The sequence below is a fragment of the Eurosta solidaginis genome, chromosome 2 (assembly GCF_040869045.1).
Source record: "Eurosta solidaginis isolate ZX-2024a chromosome 2, ASM4086904v1, whole genome shotgun sequence".
Classification (NCBI taxonomy): Eukaryota; Metazoa; Arthropoda; class Insecta; order Diptera; family Tephritidae; genus Eurosta; species Eurosta solidaginis.
Genome location: NC_090320.1, coordinates 9,893,424 through 9,915,570, shown reverse-complemented (window position 1 = coordinate 9,915,570; position 22,147 = coordinate 9,893,424). Strand labels below are relative to the sequence as shown.

The 22,147-nt window shown below is 38.5% G+C and overlaps 1 protein-coding gene across 9 annotated transcripts in view; it reads right to left on the bottom strand.

The window, feature by feature from the left end:
- LOC137239258 (serine-rich adhesin for platelets) overlaps positions 1 to 18,700 on the bottom strand; it is a 62,969-nt gene extending 44,269 nt beyond the window's left edge. Inside the window, exons 1-3 of one of the 9 annotated variants that reach the window (XM_067764351.1) lie at positions 18,321 to 18,700; positions 18,154 to 18,265; positions 17,367 to 17,484 (exon numbers count right to left, since the gene is read on the bottom strand). In XM_067764351.1, the coding sequence (XP_067620452.1) occupies positions 17,367 to 17,457 (91 nt within the window). In that variant the 5' untranslated portion in view covers positions 17,458 to 17,484; positions 18,154 to 18,265; positions 18,321 to 18,700. Of the gene's footprint in view, positions 1 to 17,366; positions 17,485 to 18,153; positions 18,266 to 18,320 lie in introns of those variants that run through there. The other 8 variants (XM_067764348.1, XM_067764352.1, XM_067764349.1 and 5 more) reach the window with 8 other exon arrangements.
- Positions 18,701 to 22,147: the final 3,447 nt, after the last annotated feature.

Below are 22,147 nucleotides of genomic sequence, written 5' to 3'. Positions count from 1 at the left end.
TACAATAAATTCGTTTAATATACAATGATAATAATAAACCAATTTGAAATAAGAGAATATATAATAAAATAAAATAAGAACTAAAATAAATTAGCATAAAAGGCAATATAAAAAATTTAATGTTATATTTTGGTAACTTTTTTTTGCGTTCAGTATAAGACGTACTTTATCTAAAATGAGGATTAAATCTGCAAATGCAAAAACATTTTCGGGCAAATTTGCCATTAATTGTTATAAATAAATTAGTTAGTTTCAACTAAAGTTAACCCATTATTTGTGATTTCATGTTTTTTTGAAAACAACTAAAATAAAAAACAAAGAATCTCTTAAATAAAGACTTATGTATTTAAGTTTAAGTGAAATTTGCCACAAAAAATGGGCCGGTCAAAAATTAATTCTATTTAGGATTTTTTGGTACGCTACAAATTATTTTGGAACAATTTTTTAGGATTTTGGTAGAGACTATTATAGGTAAGCGGCTACAATGGGGAACCATATTTGTATGTAGGTGAAACATTTGTGCTTTCGAATTTAGCGAGTATACATAACATTTGAAATTCACATTAGAAAACTTAGACAATTGTTTCCAAAGACGGCGCGCTTGTGCATAAAGGTTTAGGTCTTTGAAATTCGCATTAGAAAACTTAGATATTTGTTCCCAAAGATGGCGCGCTGTGCACAAAAATGACTTACGATATTTGTACGAATTGTTCGAATTTACAAAAAACTTTTTCTATTAATTATAAAGAAATAGAGTAATATTTGTTAACAAAAATAGGCCTATGCACTGCGGCTGATCAAAACGAATCGATTCATATAACTTTTATATGATTTTACGTATGCTAAGTATGCGAAACAGCCTGTCAATTGATTGTATGGAAATTTTGTTAGCGTATTAATATATAGATAGTGGGTAATATACTGACTATGCACGATATGATGCCGGTTGCCGTTTTGACCTAAAATCAAAAACATTTTTGGGACGTTTTTTTGTTTCGTTTAATATACAATAAATTCGTTTAATATACAATGATAATAAAAAAACAATTTGAAATAAGAGAATATATAATAAAATAAAATAAGAACTAAAATAAATTAGCATAAAAGGCAATATAAAAAATTTAATGTTATATTTTTGTAACTTTTTTTTTTCGTTCAGTATAAGACGTACTTTATCTAAAATGAGGATTAAATCTGGAAATGCAAAAGCATTTTCGGGCAAATTTGCCATTAATTGTTATAAATGAATTAGTTAGTTTCAACTAAAGTTAACCCATTATTTGTGATTTCATGTTTTTTTGAAAACAACTAAAATAAAAAACAAAGAATCTGTTAAATAAAGACTTATGTATTTAAGTTTAAGTGAAATTTGCCACAAAAAATGGGCCGGTCAAATATTAATTCTATTTAGGATTTTTTGGTACGCTACAAATTATTTTGGAACAATTTTTTAGGATTTTGGTAGAGACTATTATAGGTAAGCGGCTACAATGGGGAACCATATTTGTATGTAGGTGAAACATTTGTGCTTTCGAATTTAGCGAGTATACATAAAATTTGAAATTCACATTAGAAAACTTAGACAATTGTTCCCAAAGACGGCGCGCTTGTGCATAAAGGTTTAGGTCTTTGAAATTCGCATTAGAAAACTTAGATAATTGTTCCCAAAGATGGCGCGCTGTGCACGGAAATGACTTACGATATTTGTATGAATTGTTCGAATTTACAAAAAACTTTCTATTAATTATAAATAAATAGAGTAATATTTGTTAACAAAAATAGGCCTATGCACTGCGGCTGATCAAAACGAATCGATTCATATAACTTTTATATGATTTTACGTATGCTAAGTATGCGAAACAGCCTGTCAATTGATTGTATGGAAATTTTGTTAGCGTATTAATATATAGATAGTGGGTAATATACTGACTATGCACGCTATGATGCCGGTTGCCGTTTTGACCTAAAATCAAAAACATTTTTGGGACGTTTTTTTGTTTCGTTTAATATACAATAAATTCGTTTAATATACAATGATAATAATAAACCAATTTGAAATAAGAGAATATATAATAAAATAAAATAAGAACTAAAATAAATTAGCATAAAAGGCAATATAAAAAATTTAATGTTATATTTTTGTAACTTTTTTTTTTCGTTCAGTATAAGACGTACTTTATCTAAAATGAGGATTAAATCTGCAAATGCAAAAACATTTTCGGGCAAATTTGCCATTAATTGTTATAAATAAATTAGTTAGTTTCAACTAAAGTTAACCCATTATTTGTGATTTCATGTTTTTTTGAAAACAACTAAACTGAAAAACAAAAAATCTGTTAAATAAAGACTTATGTATTTACGTTTAAGTGAAATTTGCCACAAAAAATTGGCCGGTCAAAAATTAATTCTATTTAAGATTTTTTGGTACGCTACAAATTATTTTGGAACAATTTTTTAGGATTTTGGTAGAGACTATTATAGGTAAGCGGCTACAATGACTTAAATGACTTAAGATATTTGTATGAATTGTTCGAATTTACAAAAAACTTTCTATTAATTATAAATAAATAGAGTAATATTTGTTAACAAAAATAGGCCTATGCACTGCGGCTGATCAAAACGAATCGATTCATATAACTTTTATATGATTTTACGTATGCTAAGTATGCGAAACAGCCTGTCAATTGATTGTATGGAAATTTTGTTAGCGTATTAATATATAGATAGTGGGTAATATACTGATTATGCACGCTATGATGCCGGTTACCGTTTTGACCTAAAATCAAAGACGTTTTTGGGACGTTTTTTTGTTTCGTTTAATATACAACGTGAAATTTTCCGATTCAGTCAAGTTGCAGTTAAATAATAATAAACCAATTTGAAATAAGAGAATATATAATAAAATAAAATAAGAACTAAAATAAATTAGCATAAAAGGCAATATAAAAAATTTAATGTTATATTTTTGTAACTTTTTTTTTCGTTCAGTATAAGACGTACTTTATCTAAAATGAGGATTAAATCTGCAAATGCAAAAATATTTTCGGGCAAATTTGCCATTAATTGTTATAAATAAATTAGTTAGTTTCAACTAAAGTTAACTCATTATTTGTGATTTCATGTTTTTTTGAAAACAACTAAAATAAAAAACAAAGAATCTGTTAAATAAAGACTTATGTATTTACGTTTAAGTGAAATTTGCCACAAAAAATGGGCCGGTCAAAAATTAATTCTATTTAAGATTTTGTGGTACGCTACAAATAATTTGGAACAATTTTTTAGGATTTTGGTAGAGACTATTATAGGTAAGCGGCTACAATGGGGAACCATATTTGTATGTAGGTGAAACATTTGTGCTTTCGAATTTAGCGAGTATACATAAAATTTGAAATTCACATTAGAAAACTTAGACAATTGTTCCCAAAGACGGCGCGCTTGTGCATAACGGTTTAGGTCTTTGAAATTCGCATTAGAAAACTTATATAATTGTTCCCAAAGATGGCGCGCTTGTGCACGATAATGACTTACGATATTTGTATGAATTGTTCGAATTTACAAAAAACTTTTTTTATTAATTATAAACAAATAGAGTAATATTTGTTAACAAAAATAGGCCTATGCACTGCGGCTGATCAATACGAATCGATTCATATAACTTTTATATGATTTTACGTATGCTAAGTATGCGAAACAGCCTGTCAATTGATTGTATGGAAATTTTGTTAGCGTATTAATATATAGATAGTACAAAACAAAGACGAGTAGAAAAAAGCAATAACAACAATTGAAATTGCGTATATGCGCGTGTAAGTAGAATGTAAAGCGCAGTCATTTGGACTTTTGTTAATCTCGGCGCAAAAACATGAAAAGTACAGTGAAGTGTGTAACAGTTGCAATACCGAAAGTTCAAGGAATATGTTGAGTCCTGCGACAAAAACATTCTAATAAACCAAATCCATATTTCTCTGACCTTTGGGATATGCCAAGCTCTCAAGTTTAAACTCAACATTATTTTCAAATTATTCTAAATTGATCACCAACATTGTTAAAAAAACAAGTAAGGAAGGCTAAGTACGGGTGCAACCGAACATTATATACTCAGCGTGAGCTTCAATTGTACATTCATTTCAGATAAATTACTTTTCTACATAACACGTGGCACCGCCCGTTAAAAAAAATGTCTCCCCATTTCCTCTTACAATAAAACTTGATAAGTGAAATATCATTGATTCAAAACTATTTTTTGCTAAGTTATAGGTTATTATTCTAGTCTACGACCTTTTTAAACTTGTTTTATATAAAAGTGGGCGTGGTCTTTAACCGATCCCGTACATTTTTACTAGAAATATTTTCTGCTATAAGGACAATATGTGTACACAATTTCATTACGATATGTTAATTTTTCTTCGAGTTATGGCTCCCGAAATATAGAATATTGCTTAGTCATAAAAGGGGCGGTGCCACACCCATTTTCAAAAATTTAAGTGTTTTCCAATTTAATGTTATAATTCAATTTAGAAAGAAAAATTCTATTGATATAAACCTTTTTTGACTTTTAAAATCTTTTATATAAAAGTGGGCGTGGTTTTTAACCGATCTCGCCCATTTTTTCTAGAAATATTTCCTGCTATAGGGAATTACGATCCGTTAATTTTTCTTCGAGTTATGGCTCCCGAAACAGAAAATTGCTTAGTTGTAAAAGGGGCGGTGCCACGCCCATTTTTAAAAATTTTTAGTTTTTCCTATTTATTGTTATGCCGATGCCACGCCCATTTAAAATTTTTATCAAGAGAATCTATTCTGGGTCCAGATAAGCTCGTGTACCAAATTTAGTGAAGATATCTTAATATTTACTCAAGTTATCGTGTTAACGGACGGACGGACGGACATGGGTCAATACCATTTTTTTTCGACACTGATGATTTTGATATATGGAAGTCTATATCTATATCGATTGCTTTATACCTGTACAACAACCGTTATCCAATCAAAGTTAATATACTCTGTGTGCAAAGCACCCGGAAAATGCTTGCTTTTTAAATGATTCCCACTTCCTTACATTTTTTTTCTTCCTCTTCTTCTCTTCTAATATTGTTGTCTTTTATTGTCGCTTACTTTTCCTACGTCTTGCCTTCTCCCATTTCCAATCCCACCATCACTTCCTCTTCCACTCCCGATGCCAACTCCCTATTCCGTTGCCACTCCATCTCCAAAATATAATATAACTTTATAAAAAAATTGTATGCAGTATGAAATGAATCAATGAAGTGTTGGCGATCAACCACATTTAATTTTTACCAAACTAAAAAGAATATTTCGGGAGATATGCAGGTAAAAGTCTAGTTGAGGGGTCGACTGCTAATACGCTACCAAAAATATCGATAGAGGTGTCAAAAGACGCGTATTCACCTCGACAATAATAATCCGAAGGCGGAAAAGAAACATTTTATCTGTGTCCGAAGATATTTGCAGTTGAAGTTGGCGATTTTCATGTGGTTGTTGTAATGTTGTTGTACCCATACAAAAAATTGTGAACATAAGTGTTTTGCGCGGATATAGGTTTGGCTTCCAAACCGGTGTTGGACCCACCCAGGGTAATTTTTTATAAGCGCGGCCGAAGGCCGCCAATGCAGAAGGATGTTCTGCGCAAAAATATAATGGATTCCATCCCCGGTTTCGGAGGGACCCGTGGGTCATTTTTCGGTTTTTCGTTAATATCTTTTGAACGAGTTACAATTTTCCGCCTTCGGATTATTAAGACTGATGTCGAGACGCGTCGTTTGACACCTCTCTCGATATTTTTGGACGCGTATTAACAGTCGACCCCTCAACTAGACTATTACCGACATGCAATATGAAAACTCTTTTTTGTAACGAAAATCCCAAATTTTCGGCACAAAAATTGGCTCATCAAATGAAAAACTTCCTTGGGAAGGAATGTAGTGCATCAACAATTCGCATTCATTAATTAAAAAATAAAGTTGGTCGTTTGAAATTCGCCAAAATATACCGTTTGAAGGATTCGACATTTTGGAAAACTGTATTATTTTCTGACGAGTCCAAGTTTAATATATTTGGGTCGGACGGAAAGTCGATGGTTTGGCGTAAGCCCAACAAATCACTTGATCCTGACTTAAATGTCATTGAGGATTTATGGTCCCCACTAGAAAAAAATATCCGAAAACACCATATTTCTAGCAAAGAAAACTCTCAAAGCAGCACTTCTCGAAGAATGGTCAAAATTCCACCGGAGCTAACCGAAAAACTTGTCAGTTCAATGAAGGATCGTCTAAAATCGGTTATCTCACAAAACGGTTACCAGACAAAGTACTGAGTTTACTTATAAATTCAAGGACTAAATAAGGAACATCTAGTACTTGAAATGATTTTTTAAATAAAAAACAATGCTAATATTACTATGCTTTATAATTTTTTTGAATAACTATCTTCTGATTATTTTCGGCCTTAGAGCTCGTTAAATATTTAGAATTTTTTGTATAACTTTTTTAATCAAAAGATATAGGCTTTGAAAGATTATTTTTGTGACTGCATCAAATAAGATGACACTCACTGTAGTTAACTAACTTGAGAACGATATTGAGCGTTTTTTTATCCATAAATTTGGAAAAACAAAAAGAAATTAAGTCATCAGAAAAAAATTTGAAGCTTTAGAAAAAAGCCCATTATTTGGTACACATAAAAATTACAGTTTTATTGGGAAGGTATAACTCTCAAGGTGAGTGGCTATTGAGAAACAACGTTTGAGATTTAAGAAGCATGCTTATTCTCAACGTGACTCAATGTGACTCAAGTATCAACGTTTATTGGGATGTATTTTTTAAACGTGAACAAGAAGAAGGGGAAGTTCTATAGAGATATTAAACAGCACATTTCCCGCAAGTGAAGATTTCACATTTCGCCAGGGAGAGAACGATTTAATTTTAAGGCCTTTTTTTAGTAGTTTATGACCTCTGCGGAGACAGTCACCTTGTAGCGGTGCAGGGGCTTATGCCGATCGCATTTGATACTAATTGGTCAGATGGGTGCGGCGCAACTGCGCTCACCTGACAGATGTCGTCGAATGCTATCGGTAACCAGGAACTTTCACCTCCTAATCCAGGGTGTCATGCGTCACCGCGCCCATTGGACTGGTTTGCAGCCAGGAGGTTCACAACACCGGCTGTATTATAACGGCGCCTCCCCAACACCGGGCCACCTTGGCGAGTAATAATGGCCTTACCGCGTCAAGGGGCTCTGCCGCGGCGGACCAACCCAGTCCCCCATATAAATAATTGACAACTACGCCTGCCACGTCAAGCATGTTGTCGGACGACAAAAATGAGTAAAAACAATAACCAACACAACAAAAAACTAAACAACAACAGCAACGCAACAAAGAAAACGGGCTCCAAAAAGAGCAGCGGGCAAAGCAGTAGCAGGCCACGCAACTACTCCAGACAATTCCTGGAGAGCCTCTCGAGAGAGGAGGCAATGCTCTTCTTAGAGCATATGAGGGACGATGAATCTCCCTGCACCAGCGCTGGAATGCGCAGAGAACCGGCTCTTAACCCATTTGCGCTCTCTGTACTATATAAACGACACCAATACAAGCCATGCCTTAAACTTTGCTACGACTTTTATATCAAAACTATTTAGATGTGCAACCACCTTGTAATATTATCTTCGTTTTGCCTAAGATTACAGATAAATTGGTATAACAGATGACTCCAGATTTTGACATTTGCACATGCAGTTTTCACATCGGAGTTAGTCAGAAGAAAAATTAGTTATTTTTCATTAAAATATTGGAATTACCATTTAAATATTCATAATTTTAAAGTGTAAAAAGACAAAGCTAATCTTATTTAGTGCCGTGCGTGTAAATGTTTGTGATTTGCAGGATTTAGGAAATCATTTTGTCAACTGTCGTTTTTTTAGTACAATGGGCACATGCGATATGTATGTTCATGCACCGTAATGCAAATTTCGATGACGATTCTGAATGGAACGATAGTGATGACGAACCTTTGTGTAGCAAAAGAAGACGTTTAAATCCGTCTGACTCACGGCCAAAATGGAAAAATGCACGCCGTCTTACTCCTCCCAGTTTATGAATAATGATTGCTCATCGCGAAAAGTCGAAGTTATTGAACAGCTACCTAACCTTTCGTCGGTAGAGATTTTTGAAAAAAATATTTGATGAGGAGGTACTCCATTTGATCAAGCAGAACACTGACCTGTATGCTGCCTAAAATAATAGGCATGACTTCGTACTGGACGATGATGACCTACGGAGATTTTTGGGTATACTAATACTATCTGGCTATCATAGACTACCACGTGAGCGCCAATATTGGAGTTATGAGGAAGATCTTGAAGATTATATTGTGTCGAACGGTATGTCACTAAACGAAACTTTCACTTAGTTAATAATAGCCTTGTATATACTTCCAACGATAAGATGTTCAAAATTAGACCCCTGCGTGACCTATTGATTCAAAAGTTTTGTCAGAACGGGATATTTCATGAGAACATTTCGATCGTCGAATCAATGATAAAATATTATGGCCACCATCCCTCTAAGCAATTCATTCGAGGTAAGTCAATTAGATTCGGTTACAAAAACTGGGTAGCAGCCAGTTCTGATGGTTACTCCTATGTTTTTGATGTATATTGCGGAAAAACATCTGTCACCTCAAAAGGTCATAGAGTTGTCAAATCGTTGTTACTAAAAATGCCTTCGATACCTGAGGAACATACAATTTATTTAGACAATTTTTTTACTAATTGTGATTTTGTGCGAGACTTGAAAGAAATTGGATATAAAGCAACTGGAACAATACGTGAAAATCGCATTGGTATTCGTGGTAAAAATGGTGGTGGGTTATCTTCACATACATGCTTGATATGAGCATATCTAACACTTGGCGTCTACATACTTTATCTAGCGAAAATAGGTTCGACCAATTGACTTTCAGAAGGCACATTGCTCGGAGCTACCTTAAGAACCGTAACGCCAACAAAGCTCGTCCATCCGGCTGTATCGTAGCAGGTCCAAAAAGGAACAACGGAAATAACCCTGGAAAGCTTCCCAAACAGCTACGATATGTTTTGTGTCATACGCGAATAAAATGACAATGTACAGGATGCCAAAAAACGTTATACATTGACAAAGAATGTTTTAAAATATATCACTCATAAGTGCCCGCTGTACTAAATAAAGTACACCCTCAAAAGTCAACTTTTATCACTTTTTCGTAAATTTGTAATACTAAACTTAATTAATGTGATTTGTAAGATGACAAAACTGCAAATAAATATAAAAAAATACTAACGCTCTTTGTTTGGGCGTAAATGGGTTAAACCCGCAAACCCAAAGGGCAACACAAATACCCAAAGAAAGCAACGCGGGCCAGAAGAGCATAATAAGCAAAATGCGACGAAACCCGCGATCCCCAGCGGCATCTCGGCCACTGGTGAGCAGCGCGGGCAAATCAAGTAAGGGGAGCAGGAGGGGCAGGCGTCGAGCAATAACCCGCGAACCATGGAGGGCCCAGTACCACCATAGTGCATCGCGGGCCCCCCGAGGAAAGAGGTACAGTAACTAAGCGTAGCTCCGACGGTACCTCTACACTAATGAGCGAAGGTAACAGCAACCATCCTAGCAGGCCCTCTAGAGAGCCGAGTAAACATGGGCGCTCACCGTCGGAGCATGATTCTGGAAGCAGCTCACAAGGCAGCTGCGATAGGTCCCAGAAAGGGAACGACACCGAGCGAAACCGGGAAGAGTGGAAGCGGCCCAACAGAAGGCATAACAGAGGCAGGCAACCTGCACCACCACCACCGGGCAGACCAGGATCGATTACAGATAAATGGCGCCTGCGACTAAGTGGGTCTGGTATAAAATGGTATCTCCGATACCTTGAGGAGGGCCTGTCGCCCAGGGAAGCAAGAGCCAGAGCAGATGAGCACAGGCATAAACCAGCCCCCGAGCAGAGAACACCGACCGCCGAACGGATGAACAGAGGAGGAAGCAGAAAACAGCCAGCGGAAGCTGGCCAGCATACACCCTCTCCCGCTGAAAAGCGTAGGATCGGGCAAATCACACCGGAGGAAACTCCCAGTTCGAAGAGGTAACGGGCCAATGCTCCGCAGAACACGGCAACCATGCGCCGAGAGAATTTGGCCAGGACGACCGAGATACCCGCTGAGTCAGCACCAAGACAGCAGAGCTACTCGGACGCCCTCAGGGGTATCCGAGTGGCCGTGCTGCCCAGGAACTACCCAGCGGATGCCCTTAGTCAAGAGGACCTGACGATTCTCCAGGAACAGTATATGGAGGGAGTGTTCAGGGGATGTGGGCATGCCCTAATATTTTGCGGGGGGGACTTCTGAGCAGGGCTCCTCCTCGTAGACTGCGAGGACGAGAGAACCGCGAAGTGGCTCGAAGAGGTAGTACCAACACTCGAGGGGTGGACAGGGCCACCATTATGTACGAGGCGCGGGGTTTATATACCGCCCACACATAATGTGACAATGTTCCTCCCCAGAAGTGCGGATCGCCCCAAAGAATTTGCGATCCGGCTCCTCGGGAACCAAAACGAGGGCCTCAAGACGCAAAGATGGCGCGTTATAAACTGCAGCGCGGAAGAAACGGGCCTACGTCTCGACGTGGGCATTGACGAGGAATCATACCAGCTCACTCGTAGGAATGGTTTCAACCTGCATTACAGATACGGCTTGATCCATGTGAGTCCCTGGAGGCAACCAGGGAACAGTGAGCGGCCGGAAGAAAGGGCGGAGGCAGAGGGTGTCGACAAACACGAGATGTCGGACGAGGACATGTCGGACCCAAGCACCGACACGGAAGCGATGCAATCGCACAGCCAAGGGATGAGGAAATCCCTACCACACAGGAGCTCATCGAGAGCTTGAACCTGCTGTACTGGCGAGGAAGTTTGCCTCGGATGATCTGGGCATTGCCCTCATACAGGAACCTTGGGTATACAAGGGACAGGTGAGGGGCCTTAATGTGAGTAATAACAGAGTAATTTCGGATCTCTCTCAGGAGAGATCTAGAGCATGTGTAATGCTTAAAACAGATATTAACTATGTTTGCAATACAGTTTTTAAGTCGAGATTTGGTGGCGGTGCAAATCGATGCAAAGATCAATGGAGCCGACTCCAGCATTGTGCTAGCCGCAGCCTATTTCCCGGGGGACGAAAATACAATCCCTCCAGATAACGTCCAGAAGCTGGTATCATACTGCAGGAGAGCCAAACTTTCGCTAGTTGTAGGAAGCGATGCTAACTCCCACAACACGGAGTGGGGCAGCAGTGATACCAACCAAAGGGGTGAGTGTTTGCTAGAATATATAGCCAGTAATGATTTAACTATATACAACGTCGGGAGTAAACCAACGTTTGTTACAAGAGCCAGGGCAGAAGTCCTTGATATAACACTCGGCAACAATCTAACTGAGAATATGATCTCGAAATGGAGGGTCTCGGAAGAACCCTCCCTTTCGGATCACAGGATCATAAGGTTTGAGCTGGGTGCTGTATCGAGGCTATCCAACCCCCAAAAGAAATCCCAGGAAAACAGACTGGGGCAGCTACAAAAGAATTATAGAGGCTAACGTAGATAGCCTCAAGAACAAGTGCAGAAGCACCAATTGTACCAGGTTAGAGAGCAGAGTGGACAGGGTAAATCAGATAATGATAGATGCCTACAACGAGGCTCCTTAGTTAAAGGTAAAAAGACAACCCCCTGGTGGTCGCATGATCTGACGTCACTAAGGAGGAATGTCAGGAAACTTTTTAACGTGGCAAGGAGGACCGGCAACTGGGAGGAATACACTCAAAATCTGACAAAGTACAATAAAGAGATAAGGAAAGCTAAAAGGGAAAGTTTCAGGAATTTCCAGCACACCTGCAGCGGCAAGGCTCCACAAGGCCTTAGCCAAAGAGCAGAGAGATATTAACCCAGAAATTAGGCTCCCGGACGGTACCTATACAGGAAAAGGGCGAGCAAAGGCCCTGCTACAAGCGTATTTTCCTGGTGCCTCTCCGCAAGTACCGGAACCTGTATTCCCCCGAGTGAAAACAACCCCATCAGACTGGCAATTAGCCAACTCCCTCTTCTGTTAGGCCAGAGTCAGATAGTCAGTGGAATCCTTTGAGAAATACAAATCTCCGGGGGTGGATAACATCTACCCGGAGCTAATGCAGCAAGGAACACAGATGATCCCACATCTCGCCAGGATCATGAGAGATAGCCTGGCTGGGATACATAACGATGATGTGGAGAAGAGCAAAAGTGGTTTTCATACCAAAAGTAGGAAAAAGGGACTATTCACAGACCAATAAGTCTAACCTCGTTTGTCTTGAAGGCAATGGAAAAGACAATAAACCAAGAAATTAAGTCGAACGCCCTCAATAGCTGACCGCTACATCATAGCTAGCATGCGTATATAGCGGGTAGGTCCACGGACACAGCTCTGTACCAATTAACATCTGAAATACAGAGGGCGTTCGAAACAGAGGACACAGTGCTTTGCGCTTTCCTTGATATCGAGGGTGCCTTTGACAACACATCTCACGAAAGCGTACATCCGCACAAGAATCGCTGAAGTCCATGTAGGTAACAGCGCGTTAATACCACGGGAGGATGCCCCAAGGAGGTGTTCTGTCACCCCCTTCTGTTGTTGTTGTTGTTGTAGCGATTAGGTTACTCCGCGAAGGCTTTGGGGAGTGTTATCGATGTGATGGTCCTTTGTCGGATACAGATCCGATACGCTCCGGTAACACAGCACCATTAAGGTGCTGGCCCGACCATCTCGGGAACGATTTATATGGCCACATTGAACCTTCAGGCCATCCCTCCCTCCCCACCCCCAAGTTCCATGAGGAGCTTGGGGTCGCCAGAGCCTCGTCTGTTAGTGAAACCGGATTCGCCGCTCGAAGGTGAGGTTGACAATTGGGTTGGAGAAGCTATATATTGCGCTACAAAACCCCTTGAATCCCTCACCCCTTCTGTGGAGCCTAGTAGTGGATGAACTCCTGCAAAAGCTATCAAACAGTGGCATAAGATGCCAAGGATATGCTGTGACATAATACAAAGAGCACTGAATATCACAAGGGGATGGTGCGCCAGTGTGGGGCTTAACATCAACCCATCTAAGACAACGATCATCCCCTTCACCAGAAGAAGGGTCCTACCAGCCCTGAGAGCAATAACAATAGATGGCGTGGCACTAGAATATGGTACCGCTGTGAAATACTTGGGGGTCACTTTCGACACCAAGCTCCTAAGGAAACAACACTTCGACTCCATGAGAGCTAGGGCCACGACGTCCATCATGGTATGCAAACGTCTAGCAGGCAAATCATGGGGCTGTAGCCCACATGTGCTAAGATGGATGTATACCATGATAGTGAAACCTATGATAACATATGGCTCGATAGCCTGGGCATCGAGAACAACTCGGGCGACGACGAGACAAGCACTGTCAAAACTTCAGCGACTGGCATGTGTACGCATCACTGGAGCTATGCGCACATGCCCTACAACGGCGCTGGAGGCTATCCTCGATCTAACCCCGGGGTTGAACATATGGAAGCTCATAGTAACCATTCGTTATGGTCAAGACTAGTTTTGCGATAAAAATTAATAGAAACGGGAGTAATGAGAAACATTTATCATATTTATTGGCTATCAGTCAACAAATGCACTATTCCATCTACCACTTTTTATGAAAAAAATTCAGTCGTTGTAAGCCCATGGGGGTTTCAACCGCCCCTCTTGCGCACCACCTTGTACATATGTATATGAATACTTCACAACATACTGTATATGAGTCACACAGCTATGACGGAAGTATACAAAGTTCATTTAACTTACACGGTTCGATTGTTTATAAGTTTGTGATAGCAAAATGTTTTTGAGTTCTAATGTGCTAATTAAAAATTGCAAAATCTATGCTAAAACACTTAAGCGGTTATATGGAACGGCAATAAGAAAAAAATTTAATAATACATCGTACTCAAAGAAAGTAACGGTATTAATGGATAAGGTTGCAGGTGCTTGTGTTATTTCTGTGGCTTCCCGGAATAACCAAAAAGTAACTTTTTTCTCGAAAATGAGTTAGGTTAGATTAGATTAAAGTGGCCACCTCCTCTGCCCAAGCGGTCCATTGTGGCCCGTTGTGATACCACGCAGAAGCCCTAGTTTCCCTTTTGTAGAATGTGGTTCATACATACATAAAGCTAAACCAGTGCGTTTCCCAAGTTGGGTTAGGTTGCAAGGGCTAAGCTACACACTATGGTAATAGCTCACTACTTAGGCCACCAATGGGCCCATTGTAATACCCTATACGGTCTCAAAGAGGATCCCTACCCTGCCTAAAGCGGGTCAAACCACTTCGTGGAAATTATATATTTTGCTGGAGCCTTGACTTGATAGCTAGAGACCTCAGCAAGGTCATGTAGAAAAGCTTTACCAAGGATGGCCAACCTACGCCTACTAAGCGCTGGACAATGACAGAGAAGGTGCTGAACACTATCCTCCTTTTCTGTACATCTGCAGCTGCGACAATAGTCGAAGGTCGTTGCCCCCATTCTAGCACCATGCGTGCCTATTAAACAATGCCCTGTTAGAACCCTTATCAGGGACGATAGAACTGATTTGTTTAAAATCAGAAGCGCTCCTGTGCGCCCTTTGTCATATGAGGGCCAGGTTAGCGTGATGTCTCACACGATGATATGGCTGATCATAGTCCATTTGCAATTCTTATAGCGCTTGTGTTCAGACGAAGTCTGAAAGTGGCCATGGGTATACCTACCGAATCATTTCCCGGAAGGATATGGTCGGTGGTGCCTCTTCTGGCCAGCTCGTCTGCTCTGCAGTTGCCTTCAGGCTGATACTGAAGCGCTGAACCATATCGTTAAGAGATCTGCGGCATTCAGTGACCGACTTTACGTTGTAGACGAATGAGTCCAGGGCCTTTAATGCGGCCTGGCTGTCTGAGAAAATAAACACCGGTTTACCATCCTAAGATCCGGTGAAAAGACGCCTGCTCCCACCTTTCCGTCAAGCTTAGAACCATCCGTGAATATGTTGATGGCACCCGGTACTGTATGTTGTCTGGTGTTCCAGTCTTGTCGCGATGGTATATATATACTATAGTTTTTAACGAAGACGTTCCTTGGCGTGCAGTAGTCAGTGCGCACCGGTATTGGGACTGGGGCGTTCATGCCCAGGATTGTTGCGTGTCCATTAGATCCATTTGACCAGAGACCTATTTCCCTTATGCGTAGAGCGGTGATGACCGCTATTTCCTTCGGACGGAGTGGAGCCAAGAGCCCCAGTGATGTAGAGCTCCGAACTCCGTTGTACCTTATGAAGCATTTTAAGATAGGTAGTTTTAGCTAGTGTATACCACCAGACCAAGGCACCACAAAGAAGAATCGGGCGCACAATGGCTGTGTAAATCCAGTAGGCTATCTTAGGGGAGAATCCCCAGGGGTGCCAACTGCCCTCTTGCAGATGAAGAGCGCTGCTGCTGCCTTCTTGGATCGCTCGACTATATGGTCACTCCCTAATGTAGCCCAGAATTTCGTTTAGATTTGCGGATTCTAGCTTCGCAATTCACTCAAAGCAGTTTCTGTTACACTGTAATATTCAACACTCAGTTCGTAATATCGACATTTCTCTCAACGAAACAACTGCTCGTTCAAGTGTACTAAAACAACAACACTTCTTCGGTTATACCGAGAAGCCACTGATTTTAGTTGAATTATAACTTTATTTTAGTTCAACTAAAATATATACATTGATGGATCTCCACAAAGTGTTTTTCTACATATCACAATAACACCATGGTATTCAATACACATTTCGGTATCGAAGACCTTTAAAATTTATAAATACTAATTAGTAAATATTTTAACAAACTTTAAGAGATTTCAACTAAAAATAATTTGTTAAATTATTTTGCAAAAATAAACCCAAATAAACAAAGCAGAAAAGAAATAAATTAAGCTAGAGACATTGGTGCTTTATCGGTAACCGTATCGGTAACCTTATAACAGCTGATTCGACCAACCTTATGAGAATCAATGCAATCGATTATTGGTGCCGCTAAGGTCGTAACCGTATCGTAGCCAACCCATTGGGTTTTGGTTTACCGTCGTAACGATAAACAGCTTATTACGTTAGGGATACAGATACAGCGATACGACATACGGCACCAATGACTCCGGCTTTAAACTAAGCAATTTTGCTTACGTCTGCGAGTAGAAAAAAAATGTTAAAAATATAAGCAAATTTTTTACAGTACTTTTTGAAACTTTTTCTGGATAATTTTAAATATAAAAAACTTCGGCTTATTATGCTTTTATTATTTTTGGTTTTTTATATCTATTGGAAAAAGGAAAAATCAATGCAAATTTTGAGGAGCGTCAAACATTAAATTCGTTACAGTAAAATGAATTAAACTTTAAAAACTTGTAAGTACTCAAAAAGTTACTTAAATTCTAAGAAAAAATTGAAAATGTATATGCAGATTTTTAAAACTATTTAAATTGTTGATGCACAGTGATAAAAAACGAAAGCACGGGGTCTTACGGTTTACACCAGCGGGTTAGGGGGTCAGAATATACCCGCGGTAGGTATGTCTGTCGTAAGAGGCGACTAAAATACCAGATTCAAGGGGCTGTGTAGCGCAACCCTTCAAGTTGCCAGCGAAAATTATAGCTTCTCCAAACCCAATTGCCAACCTCACCTATCCGCGGCGAATCCTGTTTCACTAACAGACGAGGCTCTGGCGACCCCAAGATCCTCATGGAACTTGGGGGTGGGGAAGGTCTGAAGGTTTAATGTGGTCAAATAAATCGTTCCCGAGATGGTTGGGCTAGCAGCTTAATGGTGCTGTGTTACCGGAGCGTACCGAATCTGTATCCGGCAAAGGACCATCACAACGATAACACTCCCCAAAGCCTTCTGGGAGCAACCTTATCGGTACAACAACAACAACGGGGTCTTACTCAAAAGGGACAGTGAAAAAGTTATACACATACATATATGTAGGTATTGGAACTAGTCAGATTTTACCGGACCATGGGCCTCTTTTTTAGTATAGTCCTGTTTAGCTCATCGCGTTCTTGGTTTTCTTGTTATACAGGCTTGTATCATAAGCAAGTATTTAGAAGGTACACGAATTTTATCCTACATATATTTTTTCCTTACTGCTACATACACGATTTTTATATTTCTACTGGACAGATAATTAGGACAAAATAAATAAGGTCGTTTATACATATATCTATGCAAGTGTCTATTATATATGTATTCACTATGTATGTACCTGATAGTGTCATCGAGAATTCAGAGTCCAAAATTTTATCACCATTTTTTCTTAATAAGTTTGCTAATGCTGTAATTTTTTGTGGATCCATTTTAACGTCACTTCTATGACATTGGCACTGTTTAAGCAATTGTTGTAGTCGTGATTTAGGGTGGGGTTTGTTGCATTTGAATATAATTAATTAATGGGTAGTGTTTCACTCACAACAAGCATGTCAATACAAAAAATGGTAACGTTTTAAAAGACGGTGCACCACATAATTTTTATCAAAAATTTTCAAAGGTGGTATCAAAAGACGCGTCTCGAATTCCGTTTTTAGAGCCCGAAAGCGAAAATTACAATTATTTCTGTCAAAAGACATAAGAAAAAAATCGGTCCAAATTTTCATGTGGTTGTTGTCTTTTGCCAGATTTGTTGTACACACACATACACTAATGCAGAAAGGTGTTCTGCGCGCATTTAGTTTTGATTCCAAACCGGGTCTGCCGCTAACGCAGAAAGTTGTTCTATGCAAAAAAAAAAAACTGGATCGGGCCCCATATTTCGGAGCCTCACGGGGTCAATTTACGGTTTTTTGTAAATAACTTTAGACAGAAATAAAATTTTTGATTTTCGCTTTCGGACTCGAGACGCGTCTTTTGATACCACCTTTGAACATTTTTCATGTAAATTAGGTGGATCACGGATGTCGAGACGCGTCTTTTGATACCATCTTTGATAATTTTTGATAAAAATTAGGTGGAGCACCGTCTTGTAAAACGTTACGCAAAAATTAAACAAAACACACGCCAACAAAGCAACAATAAAGCACATATGTATACTTATAAACATATGAATGACGTGCTATTATCCTCAACAATCGTCACCAATTTCGTTATGGTTCGTCTCTGAAATTTTAACTAAATTATCTTTGTCAATTTGTGTATGTATAAAATTTTTTGCAGTGACATTTACCTACCAATAATTGGTTTTTACTTCCTCTGCACCAATACCCCACCGCGAAAAATAACGCTGAAGAGTGCTATCTCATAAAACAGCAAATTTTATAGGAAAGATAAAACGTAGAAAGGCTAGTTGAATGGCCATGGAAGAATTACGTATATAACACCAACAAAGCATTGGCAATGACCACAAAACAAATTCCAATTTCTCACATATCAATAATTTTTGCTTATTTGCACAAGTTGTTCTACATTTTTCTTCGTTAGCTAGAATAATTTTACATGTTATTTTCTAAACTACTGTAGTAAAAAGTTTTTATTTTATTTTTGCGTGCTCTATACAATTAATTTTTTTATGTGTTAGCTGATTTTTCGTTTCGTTGACAGCTGCCAATTGATTCAAAACAGCTGTTCCAATGCATGGTTGTATCATGACCAAATGCAAGGTTGTATGTCAGCAGGCAATTATTTTACATTTTATATTGACCGTGTTTTTTTACTTGTATATATATTTGCATTTGCGACAAAAAAAAAAATTTATCGGAAATTCCGTTGTTGTTGTTGTATCGATAAGGACCTCGGCTCTTAAAGAAACAAGATGTTATGGATGCGCATTTACAGTGGAAGCAGTAAGGAAGGCGGTCGGCATGATGTGTTGGTGCACAGTGGCTAGTCATTGTCGGCTGGGGCGGGTCCTTGCCAACCTTACTGTTCCTGCGCCATAAACAGAAAAAAGTTCCTATCATGCCTATCAAAACGAGCAGCTGTCGAATTCAAAACAAACTGACAGAAGCGCAGAGACCGACTCAAAACGCTTATAATTCAAACTAAAACAACATCCGGCTGAACCGGATGTCACGGACAGACCGTTAACATTCAAAAAAATTCAAAAATCTAAAATTCAAAAAAAAACTGGCGCATGGACATGACCGGTTACTAACTTTAAAAACCAAATTCAAAAAAAAACTGCTGAAATTAAAATAAAATAACCAAAGGGAAAATAAACATAAAGGGCCGAATATATATAGGGGGCGCCGCGGGTGGTGTTGCGACGCCCGGTGCTTTAACCCACCCTCAAATAACCATGGCCACCGACGCACCTAAAATTTCGGTGGCCCCTTACCTGCCTTACCTTATGCCTTCTAAATAATTGGCGACGCCAGCATTCCCATATCAATTACAAATTTATTTATAATTCATCATTTAAAAAAATTAATATGTAGATGTATATACTAATCAACCCTGAGTTTTATCTAAATTTGCTTTCCTCAAAATAAGTTGTACGCATTAAGTTACAGAGGAAACGGTGAATAAAATGCTTGTGTAAGAAGTAAAAGAAATAATTTCGAACAAAGAAATTGTACATAAGTATCTAATTGACATAATTCATTTCGATCCCGGTATCAAGAAACATGAATAGTAAATATTACTTTGTAAAGCCAAAGTAATAATTCCTTTTAGGGGCTTTAAACGTTTTTAGATGGTTCTAGAATAAGTTTGGTTGCAAGTTTATTGCAGCTTATCAAATAAATGATCCTTCTTTTACTAATAACAGGTGTTTAATATCTTCGACTGCTATTCTTTTGTTCGCAGCTGTATGTACATATAACATTTTTTTTTGTTGTAAAAAAAAAATTATACAGGAAGTTGTATTCCTTCTTATTATAACTAAGTTTGATAACATTGTTGCGGTTGTTGCTCTGGTTTACAGGTCATTTGCTGAAAATAATGTGGAATTCATCTAAATGCTCTTTCGAATCTATTTCCATACTGCTGAATAGATTTTAATTTCATAGGTATGCTTGTACATAGCAAATAACGTGGAAACGAAGCGAAGCACACTGGAGTAAAAAAAAATACCTTAAGAAAATGTAGTTATTTGGCTCAAAATTCCTATAGTAAATCGTAGACCGCCTTACAGAGTTTGCAGACTTCTTAACATTTACATTTTCTTATTTCTAACTTAGAATGTTCCTTTTGTTAGGATTTAATTAGATTTTCTTATTTCACATCTATTTTAAATTATAGTTTTCCAAACTTCAAATTTACTTTTGGATTGTATTTAGTAAAAATTTTTATTTTTTTTTTTTTTTAAGTTCCAATTTATGATAATTGCATTCGATTGTATCCAATTACGTTAATTATACTTTTCTCATATCAGCAAGTTCAATTGTATTAAATTCATTTCATTTGTCTTATCTCGAGTCTATGGAAATTTGATTGCCACACCAATGGATATGGTCGGCAAAACTCTCGTAACAATTTAATAAGCTTTTATAGCTTTAGTCTTCGTTGACACATACTAACTTGTGCCGTGTGATCATATAGAGAAAAATTGTTTATGAACTTTCAGGTGACGTTTCAGTCGCAACAGCATAGTGGAGCAGTCAAAAAAAATACTTCAAAAAAAATTATAGAAAGAGTTTATTTGTTCCTGATCACCAAGACGTAGATCCTCTATTTCTTGTTGCGACTAGATTCTAATTTCTCGCGGAAAGGCATATGTCGCTAATGTGTAATGCATTACCCATCCGCATGGCTTTCGCATGTATGTATATAAAAAAATATGGTTCCGAGTGACACATTCAAAAATGTAAGGTACTATATGTACTAGTGACACTATTCTGTAACTTGACTGGAATAAAATTATTTGCAGAACTCAAACTTTTATAATTTAGGTTTTCTATTTCTTGGCTGTGTTGACCTTTCACAAGCTTTACAGAACAATGGTTCTTACTCGCAAGATTACAGAACGGGTTTTACATTGCACTTATCCGACGGGTCAACAGAGTTAAGAGCACCAAAGTGTCCGAACTCATATACCGTATGTTCGAATCGAGTTACAGAAAGGGGTCTTTAGGTTCATTAAGCGTGCTTGGAATGAATTACAAAAATTTGAAACGATAATCTGTAAGTGACGAATTTTATCACTTTATATAGATACATAATATAATTTCACCGAGTTGGAACGGACTCACCCAGTTTCAAACGTTGTTGTTGTAGTTGGTGTTGGTACTGTTGGTGGTTGTTGCGCTCTGGCCCGAGGTGATCGAGTGAACCTGGTGGCAATAGACTTCGTGATGACCTTCACGAACTTGATGACTTGATGCTAATTTTGACGTTCGTTGGGTTACGCTGCCGCGTGCTGCCGCCGTCTCTCAATTGTCCTTATGTTATTTGCTTCATATATGGGTGTTTTATGCTTGGTGGCGATAATATGATATTGTTACCGGAGACTGATCTTTTCCACTGCTTTCAACAATTCACCCGAGCGTGTGGGAATCGATGTATTACCCCAGTCAAAGAAAAGTGCTGTAACCTTTTTAAATTTTCTCCACACAATTGAGTGTTGTTAGATTCAGTCACACATAAATTAGCAGCATTTTTTGTTTGTGCTTTTCGTTAAAATTTCATTTTCGGCCATCAGCGTATGAACTTAATTGATAAGCGACTTTCTTGTCGCTGTTCTACAAAATTTTTTTTATAATAATCGTAGTGTATTATGTGCAATACAAATAGCGGGAAAACAATCGCTTATTGTTGTCCAATTTTGGGAGTTTTTCCTTTTTCTTTTCGCTCCAATCTAGCTGAACTTTTATGGCCGGAACCTCGTGCTAAAAGGCCAAATTTTCCTTCTTTTTTCTTTTTCCTCGTGCCTATCTGCTGGCAAAAAAAACTCCATCCATTTTCTTGTGCTCGTGATGGCAGGTCTGTGTGTTCCCTTCTTTTTTGATATCTTTTTATCGCAACATTCGCCACATCGCTAGGTGTGTTCGCGTGAACACGCTCCCAAGTGGGTCGTAGCCGTAGACCGTAGCAGCGGACCGTAACAAAGATTCG